This window comes from Psammomys obesus, unplaced genomic scaffold (genome assembly GCF_907164565.1).
Source record: "Psammomys obesus unplaced genomic scaffold, mPsaObe1.curated_primary_1811, whole genome shotgun sequence".
In the NCBI taxonomy this organism is placed as follows: Eukaryota; Metazoa; Chordata; class Mammalia; order Rodentia; family Muridae; genus Psammomys; species Psammomys obesus.
In genome coordinates, this window is record NW_026590699.1 from 2483229 (window position 1) to 2497435 (window position 14207).

General features: G+C 41.3%; 1 protein-coding gene across 1 annotated transcript in view; it reads left to right on the plus strand.

The window, feature by feature from the left end:
• Csmd1 (CUB and Sushi multiple domains 1) overlaps nucleotides 1-14207 on the plus strand; it is a 1555059-nt gene that overhangs the window by 1010848 nt on the left and 530004 nt on the right. Inside the window, exon 7 of the mRNA XM_055608400.1 lies at nucleotides 2723-2800. Coding sequence (XP_055464375.1) covers nucleotides 2723-2800 — 78 coding nt within the window. The remainder of the gene's footprint in view (nucleotides 1-2722; nucleotides 2801-14207) is intronic.

Sequence of the window (14207 nt, forward strand, 5' to 3'; positions counted from 1 at the left end):
AAGAAGAAGAAGAAGAAGAAGAAGAAGAAGAAGAAGAAGAAGAAGAAAGGTTAAAGTCACAGGAAGGGAAACCAAGGCAGAGAAAACCTAGGGCTAGGACCTCTGTGGATTTCTAATGTAACCAAAGATGAGGCCTTTGAGTCAAGCCTTGTGGAGGCAGATGAAATGTTGGGAGATGTGGAGCTATTACAAACCATAAGTGACTACAGGGTCTTTGGTGCTTAAGTTATTATCACAGGAAATAACTTCTCTGCGTTTTTGTCTCCTTAATCTCATTGGTCCCTGAATGGGGTGAGTCATACCTAAAGAATATGGCCAGAGCCACAGTGGCTCTGAAGTGTTGAAGGTCAGGAACTATTCCTCCTAGTAAACTTAGCACTGGGAAACCCAGACTATCCTAACTGCTTCATTCATCAGCCATGCATTTGGGAAAAACTCTAGAAGACAATAAAACCCTTTTCACACTCCTGCTTTTCTCTGTTACCATAAGCAAGCCTTGTCCATGTGTGTAACATTCCACCTTTGAGGTTTACAGAACTAAAGGATTCAATACAATTCAGGTCTAGATAAAAAACAAAAATGGAGAAGAACAAGAACAACAACAAAAACAAGAAAAAGAAAAAAGAGATTATACATCAAAGAGGGGAATGCGAGGAGATGAGGGACAGAAAGTGGGATTGGGAGGGAATGAAAGAGGTGATTCCAGTTGGGATACAAAGTGAATAAACTGTAATTAACATAAAAAATAAAATTTAATTTGAAAAGTCAGCTTTTTAGCCAAGAAGGAAATAAATAGACGCCCCATCTACACTGAATAGGGCCTTCTAAACAATGAAGCTCAGATAAGGAGGAGCAATTTGGAAAAAATAATTCAATGCCAAACGCCTTCACAGTATTCGGCTGCTCTAACATCTAACACTTGCTGACCCAGAGCACAGGGAGACACTAGCCCAAGGCCCCAGTTTGGCTATGGATCTATGAAGACAGTCCTGACTCCTGCACACAGAGTCAGGGATAGCCTGTCTGTCAGGATACCAAAGGGGGCAGACATCTTCCCTTCCCCGTCAACTGGTGAGACTTTGTTTATGTCACTCTCCAGTCTTCTTAGAAGACCCTCTGCTTCTGTCACTCTGTGAAGTCCCTCCTGTGAAAGGTTTCCCCAGTAGAGTCTCAGACACAGAAGATATCAACAGCAGTGAAAAGGTCCGCTTTCTTCTTAGAAATAACAAAGCTCACATTTTATGAGGGATGGTAGGTGACAGATAACTGCTTTCATTTTGTTGGTCCAGAAAAAGAAAAAAAGAAAATCAGGGCATCAATAGCCTCTTGTTTTTTTTCTGGCTTCAGGGAAGATTGGGTGACACAAGTAAACACCATCTGGTCTTGGCTAAAATAGTGTTTCCTGTGCCTTGGTCACAAACTTTTTCTCTTACTGGGCATCGTGGTCAGGAGGGGTCTGGGGCCACAGACTCTTAGAAATGGACGAGACATAGAGTAAGGAGGGGGAGCAGCAGCTGCTGGCCTGCTGTTTTATTTTGATTGCCATTTCTTGGGCTGAAATGATTGACAGTGCTGAGGCACAGGAGCAATCTAAGGAGTAAGCAGCAGGCTCCTGACCACCTTTGCTTGCTGTATGTAGTCTCCTCCAGAGAAATTAACCAACTGAGCAATGCATAGACTCCCAGAGGAGTGCTTGAGAAGAAAGGGGAGCTCAGGGCAGTGAAAGAAAAAGGAAGAGGAAGGCCACTTTCACTCCCAGCTTTCTCCCCACTTGAGTTCTCATTTCTAAAAGCAAGGGATTCCTCCTGCACACTTTGGCTCATATCCTGTTTTGTTTTATTTAGATCCTTATCTTAATCTGAGAGAGGAAACTACAGTGCAACATATATATCACAGACAGGAAAGCTCTGCTAGGAAAGGAGGGAATGAAGAAGGGAGGAGGAGGAAGGGAGGGGAATGAAGGGAAGGGTAGGAAAGGAAAGGGAAGAAAAGAAAGGAAAGTGTAGGAGGAAAGGGAAGAGAAGAGAAAGGAAGGGGAAGGGAAGGGAAGGAAAAGGAAGAGAGGGAAGGAATATGAGGGGAGGGGAGGAGAAGGGAAGGGAAGGGTAAAAGAAAGGAAAGAGAAAGAAGGAAAAGGAGGGGAAGGGAAGGAGAGTAATTCCCTCATGGTTAACCTGCAGTATTTTGAGCATGGCATTTTTATCATGCTTCCTATCATTGCCATCTGATAACTTTTAAGTGGTTGAATTAAAGCATGAATAAACACATGATCAACATCTATTTTGTGAAAAGACTTTCATGAATACATCAAATTATTTAAAAAACATTAGGGTGAGGGTCACTATGGAAACTCTAAGAGCACAACCTAGCCTGTGTGGTTGGGGAGAGAATGGTGGTGCATCCAGTTGTGTTTCCTGATGGTGAGTGGGTTTGGATGTGGAATGTAAGCTCTGCTGTCAATTATTTTTAGCTCTGGATACATGATCATGAGATAAATTTTGCTGCCAAAAAGCCCTAATTATTTGTAGCCTGTTTCCCATCTGTTTAATCTCAACTACCTTTTAGATCCTGGTTCATAGATCAGGGGTTGGTGGAAGTGTGTAATGGGAATAAAGATTCAGTGAACAGAAAAAAAAAAAGAATGGGTTTGATGTAAGATTAAAGTATGGCTTTGTGAACCCTGAGTCTCATCTGATAATTTACTTTTTTTTTCCCCTTTCAGTAAAAAAGGCGATCGAGCTGAAGTCCAGAGGAGTCAAGATGCTACCAAGCAAGGACAGCAGCCACAAAAACTCTGTCTGTGAGTCACTTGCTTTCTGTGTGAGGATGGATGGACCAATTGGAGGGGGAAACAGGAGTGGATCTAATGGTCCCTAATTACATTCTTTTTGAGATGGTGCTTCAATTTTAACTGTCCTTCTCTTCTGCTTTGAAAGAACTTCGCAGGAAACAGATATCAGGCATGACCTGTTGACAGTTATATATCTTATTTCCTAAACATATCTCAACTCTGTTTCTTGTCTTTCCCTGTAAGAGGCTAGACCTTGAAGATTTCTTTCTTAAAACTGTCACACACAGAGATATCTGGAGGACTCTCTTTTCTCTAGTCATTCCACCCCTCATCCCCACAGCACACACTAGACTGGTCTTTGAAAAATGGAACTTTGGGTCTTTGGGTCTTCTAGTTTGATGTCATTGATCATTTACTGCCTGCAGAGTAGAGGATTTGGGCAGCATGCCTGTCCTTCCTAAGAGAAATGCAATGTTGTAGAGCATGCATCTCTTCCTGCTCAGATGTACTCAGGGGCATTGTGCTTTCTCAATAGCTGTGGGATGGATGAAGGTGGCCAGTCACTCAGTGATGTCATCCTGCCTTGATCTGTAAAGACTTACCTTTCATAGCTGGTCTGACTGTTCAGTGTTCTCGGTTATAGATCCAAATCTGAATTCTCATCTAGATGGTTGCATATACTTCACAGACTTTCCCTGTGGGTTTCCTTCCCTCTGATGATGCCATCAGGCTCTACTACAGTGCTGAGGATTTATATATTATATTGCCTTGTGGTCACCTTCTTCCCCAGACGTCTGCTCACAGTCCCCCCATTCTGTGTTCACTGGGTATTCCCATATCTGAATGCTTGCAATGGGTGCTGTAAAACAACTATACCCTGTAAATGTTTGTTACATTTTCTTGATAATCACAGTCCATGTCTTTCAAATGAAATAGGGGGAGGGGAGATACATTTTTTAAAAGATACATTTTTTAAATGATTGACAGAAGTGGGAAGGAAGGGTTTTTGCTCATCTATATAAAGTTTCAGTGTCTTGTTAACACTGGCTGTATGTCTTACAGGTAAAAACTAAAGTGTTGGTAATAATTTTGAAAAGATTAATTTTATGCTTGAAATTTTTGAAGAGGTGATCTACAGTCTGTCAGAATAATTTGTCAGGTGGTTAAGTCATTGTATTAAGTGAGCATTAGATCTGACGCTCTGCCCACTGGAAACACATTTATCTGCTGGGGTGACACTGGCATAGCTTATTCATACAAGACTCTCTCCTGTCCCCACTGAAATGGAAGTACAAATCTGACATAACAGTTCCCTTTTAAGTATCAGATATTATTCTTTCCCGTCTCCAAGCACTACTAAACTCTCTGTGCCATGCTTGTGGATTCATCGGTAAGGAAATGGAAGAACAGAAGAAGCTATGAGCTTTCCAGGACCACTGTGTGTTTGAGGGAAATATGTCACCCTGAAGGGACAGCTGAGGGTGAAATGAGGTATTTTCTAGTGAAAGCTGAAGGCACAAGCTCTGGCTGTATAAAAACTTGCTATATTCAAGTCCAAGATTCATCGTCAATAATGCTAAACCAGCAATCATTTGTGGAAGGTTATCAGCAAGATAAGTCGGGATATTCTAAGTGCACCTTACCCATCTTTGTCATGCGTGGGCACTGAAGAGTTAGCTGTCCTATGTGGGGCATCTCTGTCTAAGAAGGAGGGTTCAGATTTTCTATGAGTCATCACAGGGCTTAGCAGCAGGGGACCTTGCTCTGCACAGGCCAGGAAAGATGCTGACACTGGCCTCACCTCTGTCTCTGCTCTGACAGCTGGAGGTGGGCCCGTTAGGACATGCTCTGGGCCTGCTGTGAGCCAACAAGGATAGCTGTTTTCCCTTTGTGCTCTACGAATTCCTTACCATCTCTATGAGGTAAGGTGTGAGAAAGCAATTTACATTCTTCACACTTAGGGTAACCACTGCAAGTGGATTTCCACAGGATGAGGTGCATTGTGCACATTAGGGATGCTGGGTCCGATTCCTCCAATGCCCTCCACTGAGGTTCGGACTCCAGACTCCTAGGCCCACTCTGAGAGTTTAGAGGCTACAGCCCCTTACCATAAGACATATGCTCACCTGACTCCTGTTAGAAACAGGCTACAGGGACTGAAACTTCGACAGGAAAGCTGGGGGTTGGGTGGTCATGTGTACACTTTCAGGGAAATACGTGTGTGTGTGTGTCTGTGTGTTTGTGTGTGTATTTTATCAGGACATCTCCAACTTCTTCTTGTCAAACTGCAACTGCAGCAACCAGGAACAGCAGGAAGGAACAGCAGCTTTTTTATTCTTCTTTGGAGTGCCCTTGCCCCTCTCTGGTCTCTGGGCATAAATACCCTCTCAGGAGTCCCCAGAATTCCAAATGTAAACTATCTGCACCTGGCAAAAATCATGCCCCTGCTAATGCAGAAGGTAAATCATATTTACCAGCTGTAGACAAGCTGAAGCAGTCCCCTATTCCACATGTGAGATTAAAAAATATTCATATAACATAACTGGGTTTTTAAAGACAACAAAATTCTTACAACATGCATGTGTGTGTGTGTGTGTGTGTGTGTATGTGTGTTTATGTGTGTGTGTGTACGTACATGTATTTAACCCAGGCTGGCCTTGAAATGTGTTAGTCCATCTGGCAAGTGTTGAGATCACAAGTATACAGTACTAGACCCTGATGTTGTGTGGACAGGGAGAGATACAGTCTCTCCTCTTCCTTGTCCGGATGCTTTCCCTGAAAGGATGGACAGGTGGATGCCTTTCCAGCACATTCATATAAACAGCCACGAGGCAGGAGGAACACAGATGCTTGTTGTTGCTTTTGAGCTGGGAACAATTTCCCCATGCAAAGCTAATGACAAATGACTTTACAAATACAGACTTGCTCCACAGAAACGACAGCACATTCTAGCTGGCTCTTGAATGTTGGGTTACCTCTGTTTATGCCAAACAGGAAAGGAACGTGGGTTCTAGAGCCTTGTCTAATCTTACTCTGCCTTTAAATGCATGGTGAATGTGGAACCAGCATGCATTGCTGTGTAGGTTTTGGGGGAGTAATAGACACCAGAAAGAAATATACCCAAGTACCTCCTCTTATAGTTTATTTTCTTCTCTCCTGTCAGATTGTTTTGTAATCAATATTATCTACCATGAAAAACACACTTCAAGTATAATCGAATTCATGCCAACTTTGCATAAAGACCATATATCTTACTTTGGGTTTTATTGCTGTGAAGACACACCATAACCATGGCAACTCTTATAAAAGAAAATATTTAATGGGAGCTGGTTTACACGTTCAGAGATTTAGTCCATTATCATCATGGTGGGAAGCATGGCAGCATGCAGGCAGACATGGTGCTAGAGAAAGAGCTGAGAGTTCTACATCTTGATCCACACGTAGCAAGAAGAGACTGTGAGGCACACTGGGCATAACTCGAGCAAAGGAGACCTCAAAGTCCACCGCCACAGTGATATACTTCTTTCAACAAGATCAGACATACTCCCAAAAGCCACATCTCCTAACAGTGCCACCTGTGTGACCAAGATGTGGGGGCCATTTCTGTTCAATGCACCACACCATGCTATTGACAGACAACAGACAAAAGTTGATTGGTTTTTTTTTAATTTTTAAATTATTTTTATTTTTATCAATTACACTTTATTCACTTTGTATCCCCCTTGTAGTTCCCTCTCTCCTCCCCTCCCAATCACACTCTCCCTCCCTCTTCCCCACCTGTGCCCCTCCCCCAGTCCATTGATAAGGGAGGTCCTCCTCCCCTTCCCTCTGATCCTAGTCTATCAGGTCTCATCAGGAGTGGTTGCATTGTCTTCCTCTGTGGCCTGGTAAGGCTGCTAACCTTCAGGGGGAGATGATCAAAGAGCAGGCCAATCAGTTCTTTTCAGAGACAGTCCCTGTCACCATTACTATGGAACCCACTTGGACACTGAACTGCCATGGGCTACCTCTGTGCAGGGGTTCCAGGCTATCTCCATGAGTGGTTCTTGGCTGGAGTATCAGTCTCAGAAAAGACCCCTGTGCCTAGACTTTTTGGATCTGTTGCTCTCCTTGTGGAGCTCCTGTCCTCTCTAGGTCTTGCTATCTCCCACTTCTTTCATGAGATTCCCTGCACTCTGTCCAAAGTTTGGCTATGAGTCTCAGTATCTGCCTCAATACCTTGCAAGGTAGAGCTTTTCAGAGGCCCTCTGTGGTAGGCTCCTCTCCTGTTCCCTGTTTTCTCCCTCTTCTGATGTCCATCTTCTTTGCCTTTCTGAATGGGGATTGAGCATCTTAGCCAGAGTCCTCCTTCTTGAAATGCTTCCTTAACTGTACAGATTTTAGTATGTTTATCTTATATTATATGTCTAATATCCACTTATGAGTGAGTATATACCCTGTGTGTCTTTCTGCTTCTGGGATATCTCACTTAGGATGATCTTTTCCAGTTCCCACCATTTACCTGCAAATTTTATGATTTCCTTGTTTTATATCGCTGAGTAATATTCCATTGTGTAAATGTACCACAATTTCTATATCCATTCCTCAACTGAGGGACATCTGGGTTGTTTCCAGCTTCTGGCTATTACAAATAAAGCTGCTACAAACATGGTTGAGCAAATGTCTTTGTATACTTGAGTGTCTTTCAAATATATGTCTAGGACTGGTATAGCTGGATCGTGAGGAAGCACTATTCCTAATTGTCTGAGAAAGCACCAACTTGATTTCCAAAGTGGTTGTACAAGTTTACATTCCCACCAGCAGTGGATGAAGGTTCCCCTTTTCCACATCCTCCCCAGCATGTGTTGTTACTTGAGTTTTTGATCTTAGCCATGTTGATGGGTGTAAAGTGAAATCTCAGGGTTGTTTTGATTTGCATTTCCCTGGTGACTAAGGCATTGATCATTTCTTTAAGTGTTTCTCTGCCAGTCGATATTCCTCTTTTGAGGATTCTCTGTTTAGCTCTATTCCCCATTTTTTAATTGGATTACTTGGTTTGCTGCTTTTCAGCTTCTTTAGTTCTTTATATATACTGGATATTAGCCCTCAGTCAGATAAAGGGTTGGTGAAGATCCTTTCCCAATCTGTAGGCAGTCGTTTTGTTTTGATGACGGTGTCCTTTGCTTTACAGAAGCTTTACAGTTTCATGAGGTCCCATTTATTGATTGTTGCTCTTAAGGTCTGTCCTGTTGGTGTTCTGTTCAGGAAGTTGTCTCCTGTGCCAATGAGTTCAAGGCTCTTCCCCACTTTTTCTTCTAACAGGTTTACTGTGTCTGGGTTTATATTGAGGTCTTTGATCCACTTGGACTTTAGCTTTGTGCAGGGTGATAAGTTTTGTATTTTTCTACATGTAGAGATCGTTAGACCAGAGATCCATTTGTTGAAGATGTTATATTTTTTCCATTGTATGGTTTTGGCATCTTTGTAAAAAATAAGGTGTCTCTAAGTGTTGGTTTATTTTTCTGGGTCCTCTGTCTGATTCCATTGATCCACCATTCTCATTCTATGCCAGTACTATGCAGTTTTTATTACTGTTTCTCTATAGTACAGCTTGAGATCAGGGATGGAGATACCTCCAGAAGATCTTTTATTGTAGAGGATTGTTTTAGCAATTCTGGGTTTCTTGTTATTTCATATGAAGTTGAGAATTTTTCTTTCAAGGTCTGTAAAGAATTGTGTTGGTAATTTGATGGGAATTGCATTGAATCTGTAGATTGCTTTTGGCAAGATGGCCATTTTCACTATATTAATCCTGCCAAGCCATGAGCATGGGAGAACTTTCCGTCTTCTGATATCTTCTTCTACTTCTTTCTTCAGAGACTTGAAATTTTTTTCATACAAGTCTTTGACTTCCTTGGTTAGGGTCACACAAGGTACTTTATGTCTTTGTGGCTATTGTGAAGGGTGTTGTTTCCCTAATTTCTTTGTTAGCCCTTTTGTCTTTTGTATACAGGAGGGCTACTGATTTTTTTGAGTTAACTTTGTATCCAGCCACTTTGCTGAGGTGTTTAACAGCTGTAGGAGTTCCCTGATAGAACTTTTGGGGTCACTCAGATATACTATCATTCATCTGCAAATAGTGATTCTTTGAATTCTTCGTTTCCAATTTGTATCCCCTTGATCTCCTTTAATTGTCTTATTGCTTTAGCAAAGGACTTCAAGGGCTATGTTGAAGAGATAAGGAGAGAGTGGGCAGCCTTGCCTTGTTTCTGAATTCAGTGGGATTGCTGTAAGTTTCTCTCTGTTTTAGTTTAATGTTGGCTATCGGCTGGCTCTATGTTGACTTTACTATGTTAAGGAATGTATCTCTGATCTCTCCAATACTTTAAACATGAATGGATGTTGGATTTTGTCAAATGTTTTCATCATCTAAGGAGATTATCATGTGTTTTTTTTCTTTCAGTTAGTTTATATGGTGGATCACATTTGATGGATTTCTATATATTGAACCACCCCTGCATACCTGGGATGAAGCCTATTTGGTCATAGTGGATGATATATTTGATGTGTTCTTGTATTTGGTTTGCAAGTATTTTGTTGAGTATTTTTGCATCAATGTTCATAAAGGAGATTGGCCTGAAATTCTCTTTCTTTGTTGAGTCTTTGTGAGGTTTAGGTACCAAGGTGACTGTGGCTTCATAGAATGGGTTTGGTAGTGTTTCTCCTGTTTCTATTTTATGGAATAGTTTGAAGAGAATTGAGGTTAGCTTTTCTTTGAAGGTCTGGTAGAATTCTGTGCTGAAACCATCTGGTACTGGGATTTTTTTTTTTTGGATGGGAGACTTTTGATGACCAATTCTATTTCCTTAGGGGATATAGGACTATTTAATTGATTTACCTGGTCTTGATTCAGCTTTGGTAAGTGGAATCGATCAAGAAAATTGTCCATTTCATTTAGATTTTCAAATTTAGTGGTGTATACACTTTTGAAGTAAGTCCTAATGATTGTTTGGATTTCCTCAGTGTCTGTTGTTATGTCCCCCTTTTCATTTCTGATTTTATTAATTTAGATAGTGTCTCGCTGCCTTTTAGTTAGTATGGCTAAGGGTTTGTCTATCTTGTTGATTTTCTCAAGGAACCAGTCTTGGTTTCATTGATTCTCTGAAGTGTTTTCTTTGTTTCTAATTTATTGATTTCAGCCCTAAGTTTGATTATTTCCAGCCATATACTCCTCTTTGGTGTGTCTGCTTCTTTTTACTCTAGGGCTTTTAGGTGAGCCATTAAGTTGTTTGAATATGATGTTTCAAATTTATTCTTGAAGGCACTTAGTGCTATGAACTTTCCTCTTAGCACTGCTTTCATCATGTCCCATAAGTCTGGGTAGGTTGTGCCTTCATTTTCATTGAATTCTAGGAATACTTTAATTTCTTTATTTCTTCCCTGACCCAACTGTCATTGAGTAGTGAGTTGTTCAGTTTCCATGTGTGTGTAGGCTTTTTTGCTATTTCTGTTGTTGTTGAGGTCCAGCTTTAGTCCATGGTGATCAGATAGGATACAAGTGGTTATTTCAATCTTCTTCTATCTGTTGAGACTTGCTTTGTGACCAACTATATGGTCTATTTTGGAGGATCTCTGAGGTGCTAAGAAGAAGGTAAATTCTTTCGTGTTTGGGTAAAAGGTTCTGTAGATGTCTGTTAGGTCCGTTTTATTAATAATCTCTGTTAGAGTTATTTTTTCTGTTTAATTTCTGTTTTGTTGACCTGTCCTTTGTTGAGAAGGGAGTGTTGAAGTCTCCCACTATTAATGTGTGGGGATCTATGTGTGGTTTAAGTTTTATTAATGTTTCTTTTACAAAACATTGTAAATGTTGGTGCCCTTGTATTTGGGGCATAGATATTTAGGATTGTGATGTCTTCCTGGTGGAATTTTCCCTTGATGAGTATGAAGTGACCTTCCTCATCTCTTTTTATTAATTTTGGTTGAAAGTCTATTTTATTATATATTAGAATGGTTAGTCCTGCTTGATTTTGGGGTCCATTTGGTTGGAAAGCTGTTTTCCAGCCCTTTACTCTCAGATAATGCCTATCTTTGTGACTTAGGTATGTTTCTTGTATGCAACAGATTGTTAGGTCTTGTTTATGTATCCATTCTGGTAGTCTGGTAGTCTTTTTATTGAAGAATTGAGTCCATTGATGTTGACAGAGATTAATGACCAGTGGCTGTTAGATCCTTTGATATTGATGTTGGCTGTGGTAGTATGTTTGTGTGCTTGGCTTCTTTTTGTTTTGCTGTAGTGAGGTTGTTTATTTCCTGTGTTTTCTTGAAAGTAATTAGTTTTCTTGGGTTGTATTTTTCCCTATAGTATCTTCTGTAACTCTGGATTTGTGTGTAGGTATTGTTAAAATTTGTTTTTGTCATTGTAAATCTTGTTTACTCCGTCTATGAGGACTGAGACTTTTGTTGGGTACAGTAGCCTGGGCTGACATCTGTGTTTTCTTTGGGTCTGCATGATATCTGTCCAGGCCCTTCTGGCTTTCATAGTCTCTGTTGAAAAGTCAGGTGTGATTCTGACCATTATATGTTACTTGGCCTTTTCCCCTTGCAGCTTTTAGTAATTTTTCTTTGTTCTGTATACTTACTGTTTTGATTATTATGTAGTGGAAGGATTTTTTTTCTGGTCTAATTTATTAGATGTTCTGTAGGCCTCTTGTATTCTTATAGGCCTCTCCTTTAAGTTGAGGAAATTTTCTTCTGTGATTTTGTTAAAAATGTTTTCTGGGCCTTGGAGGAGGGAATCTTCTTTTTTTCCTCTATTTCTATTATTCTTAGGTTTTGTCTTTTCATATTGTCTTGGATTTCTTGGATTGTGTCAGGAATTTTTTAGATTTATTATTTTCTTTGACAGATACATCGATTTCTTCCATTGTATCTTCCACACCTAAGATTCTTTCTTCCATCTCTTGTAGTCCGTTGGTTATGCTTATTTCTGTACTTCCTGTTTTCTTTCCTAAGTTCTCCCTCTCCATGATTTCCTGTTTGTGTTTTCTTTAATTTTTCCAATTCTATCTTCAGATCTTGAACTGTTTTGTTGATTTCCTTCTCCTGTCTGACTGTATTTTCCTGCTTTTTCTTCAATTCTCTCACCTGTTTGAACATTCCTCTGTTTCTTTTATTTTTTTTTCAATGATTTAATCATTTCCTCTCTAAAAGTCACAAACTGTTTTGCTCTGTCTTCCTATATTTCTTTACGGATGGCCATAATCTGTTTGATTTTATCTTCCTCTAATTCTTTATGCATTTTATTTGTTTCCTCCATTAACCTCTTCATAAGCATAGATGTAAGGTCATCTTCTTTTATTTATTTATTTATTATTAAATTTCATTTATTTTAGTGTGTCCAGAGCTACTTGTCCCTGGATACCTGGGTTCTGGGGATGCTATATTGCTTTGCTTTTTGTTGGTTGTGCTTTTACACTGGCCTCTACCCATCTGTCTATCTTAGGTGTTGTGTGTTAGTTTTTGGTGTCTTCTGGAGTCCTGGGGTGGGATAATTCCCTTGGCAGGGTTCTGAAGGAGATCTCCTCAGCTTTTTTATTATGGTCAACTGAATGGTAGTGCATCTCAGGAATTGTCACAGTTCACCTCAGGCATATGGACCTGTCTGGTTACTGTGGTGTTGACAAAGGCTCTCCTCTCATCAAGGGAACTCCTGGAGATGGCTATGCTGCTGCTGGATTTCTTGCTCTGAATTTAGTGAGCTGTTTCTGCTACTGTTAAGCTGTACTTACTGGTCACAGCCCTGGTGAAGAACCATGGAGTCCCTTGATTTTGTCAGTTTAGGTAGAGATAACTGATTTCACCTTGGAGCAGTATCTAAGGTCTGCTCCAATGACGCTCAGGCTTTTGTAGATCTGAGGGTGGATCAGTGTGCCCCAGTACCCTAGCCGTAATCAGTGGCAACTGAGCACAGCACTCATACATGCAGTAGAAGGCCAGAGCTTAGGGCCTGTGGTAACCCAGAAACTTTTCTGGAGCTGGGTTTCTGAGGGTTGGAACCAATGTTTCCCCTGAGTCTGTGGTGTTTGGTGTCTGCAGGTCCTTCTGGGATGGTGAGTAGAGCAAGCAGGTGTGTTGTTCTGCCTTGCTGGCGACTGGGCCACTGGGTGTCTGGGCGCTAGAAGCAACCCAGGGACTTTTGAAGAGAACTTTTTTTTTTTTTTGATGGGTCAGGGATGTGTGCTGAGTGCTCCGAGGTCAGACCTGCTCTTCCCCTCACTGTGGGCTTCCACCCAACAGAAAAACTTAGTCTCTGGTGCCCTGGGGCCCTCATTTCTGTCTGGGACGGTAGGTTGGGTGCACAGGAAGGACTCTGTGCTGGTAGCTAAGCACCCCACTTTGGGCTGGCATCTGGGTGCCTTCCAGACCTGGGTCTTTTTCCAGGGCTTGTCTGGGTGACCTAAGGTCAGTCCTGATCACTTCCTGCACTGTGGGGTTTTCTCTCGACTAGACTGGAAATCCCACTCCCTGGTGTTGTGGGGATCACAGTTCAGTCTGGGACAGTGATCAGAGCACACTGGCGGCGTGTGGCTCTGGGCTGGTGCCTAAGCACCTGCAGGACCGTAAACTGTTCCAAGGTTTAGCTGGGTGATCTGAAGCTGATTGAATCCCACAATGTGGTGTTTCCTTTTAGCTAGGAAACATAGTCACTGGTGTTTTAGGGCCCAGAGTTCAGTATGTTTGTCACTGTGCAGATCCTGCTGTGCTACTGGTCAGAAAGAGTGTCCTTCTGGCACCGCCATCTTGGATCCCAGCAGTTGATTGGATCCCAGCAGTTGATTGTTAATTGTGTTTATGATGGCATCCACTGCACTGGCTGCTACCCTGTACTTTGACTTGTGTGGAAGAGGATATTGATAAAATCTATGTCTCTGCTTTTAAGACCTCTTCTTCAAAGTGGGACCTCACTCAGGAGACAGTAAACTGTGTGCCACAACTACAGAATGTTTGTGTTCTGTTCTTGCATGCCTGGTGGACCCATTTCATAACATGGGCTATTTGAAAAAAAATGTATCCTTTGACCTTGTGCCATAGTGTACTGACACATCCATTATCCTACTTTTTGGTTTTGTAAGTTTGAAGCAACTATAGTAAACAAATAAAAAGAGTAGTGACTACATATTCTCAAAAAAAATTAGGTATTCTATCTTGATTCAATTCTTGTTTCTCTGAAACAGTGTGACTAAGGACACAAATCCCCAGCATTGGGTTTCACCAGAGACATCTTCTGGCCTGGGTCTTCTCCTTATAAATGGATCTGTAGAAGCTATGAGGAAGGAAAGGAAGAAACTGAATTCTCATTAATCGGGCACCTCTGGGAGATTAGGGAGAGAAGCCAGCTCACCATTTTTACCGTTTCAGAAAATTATTTTCATGTGAC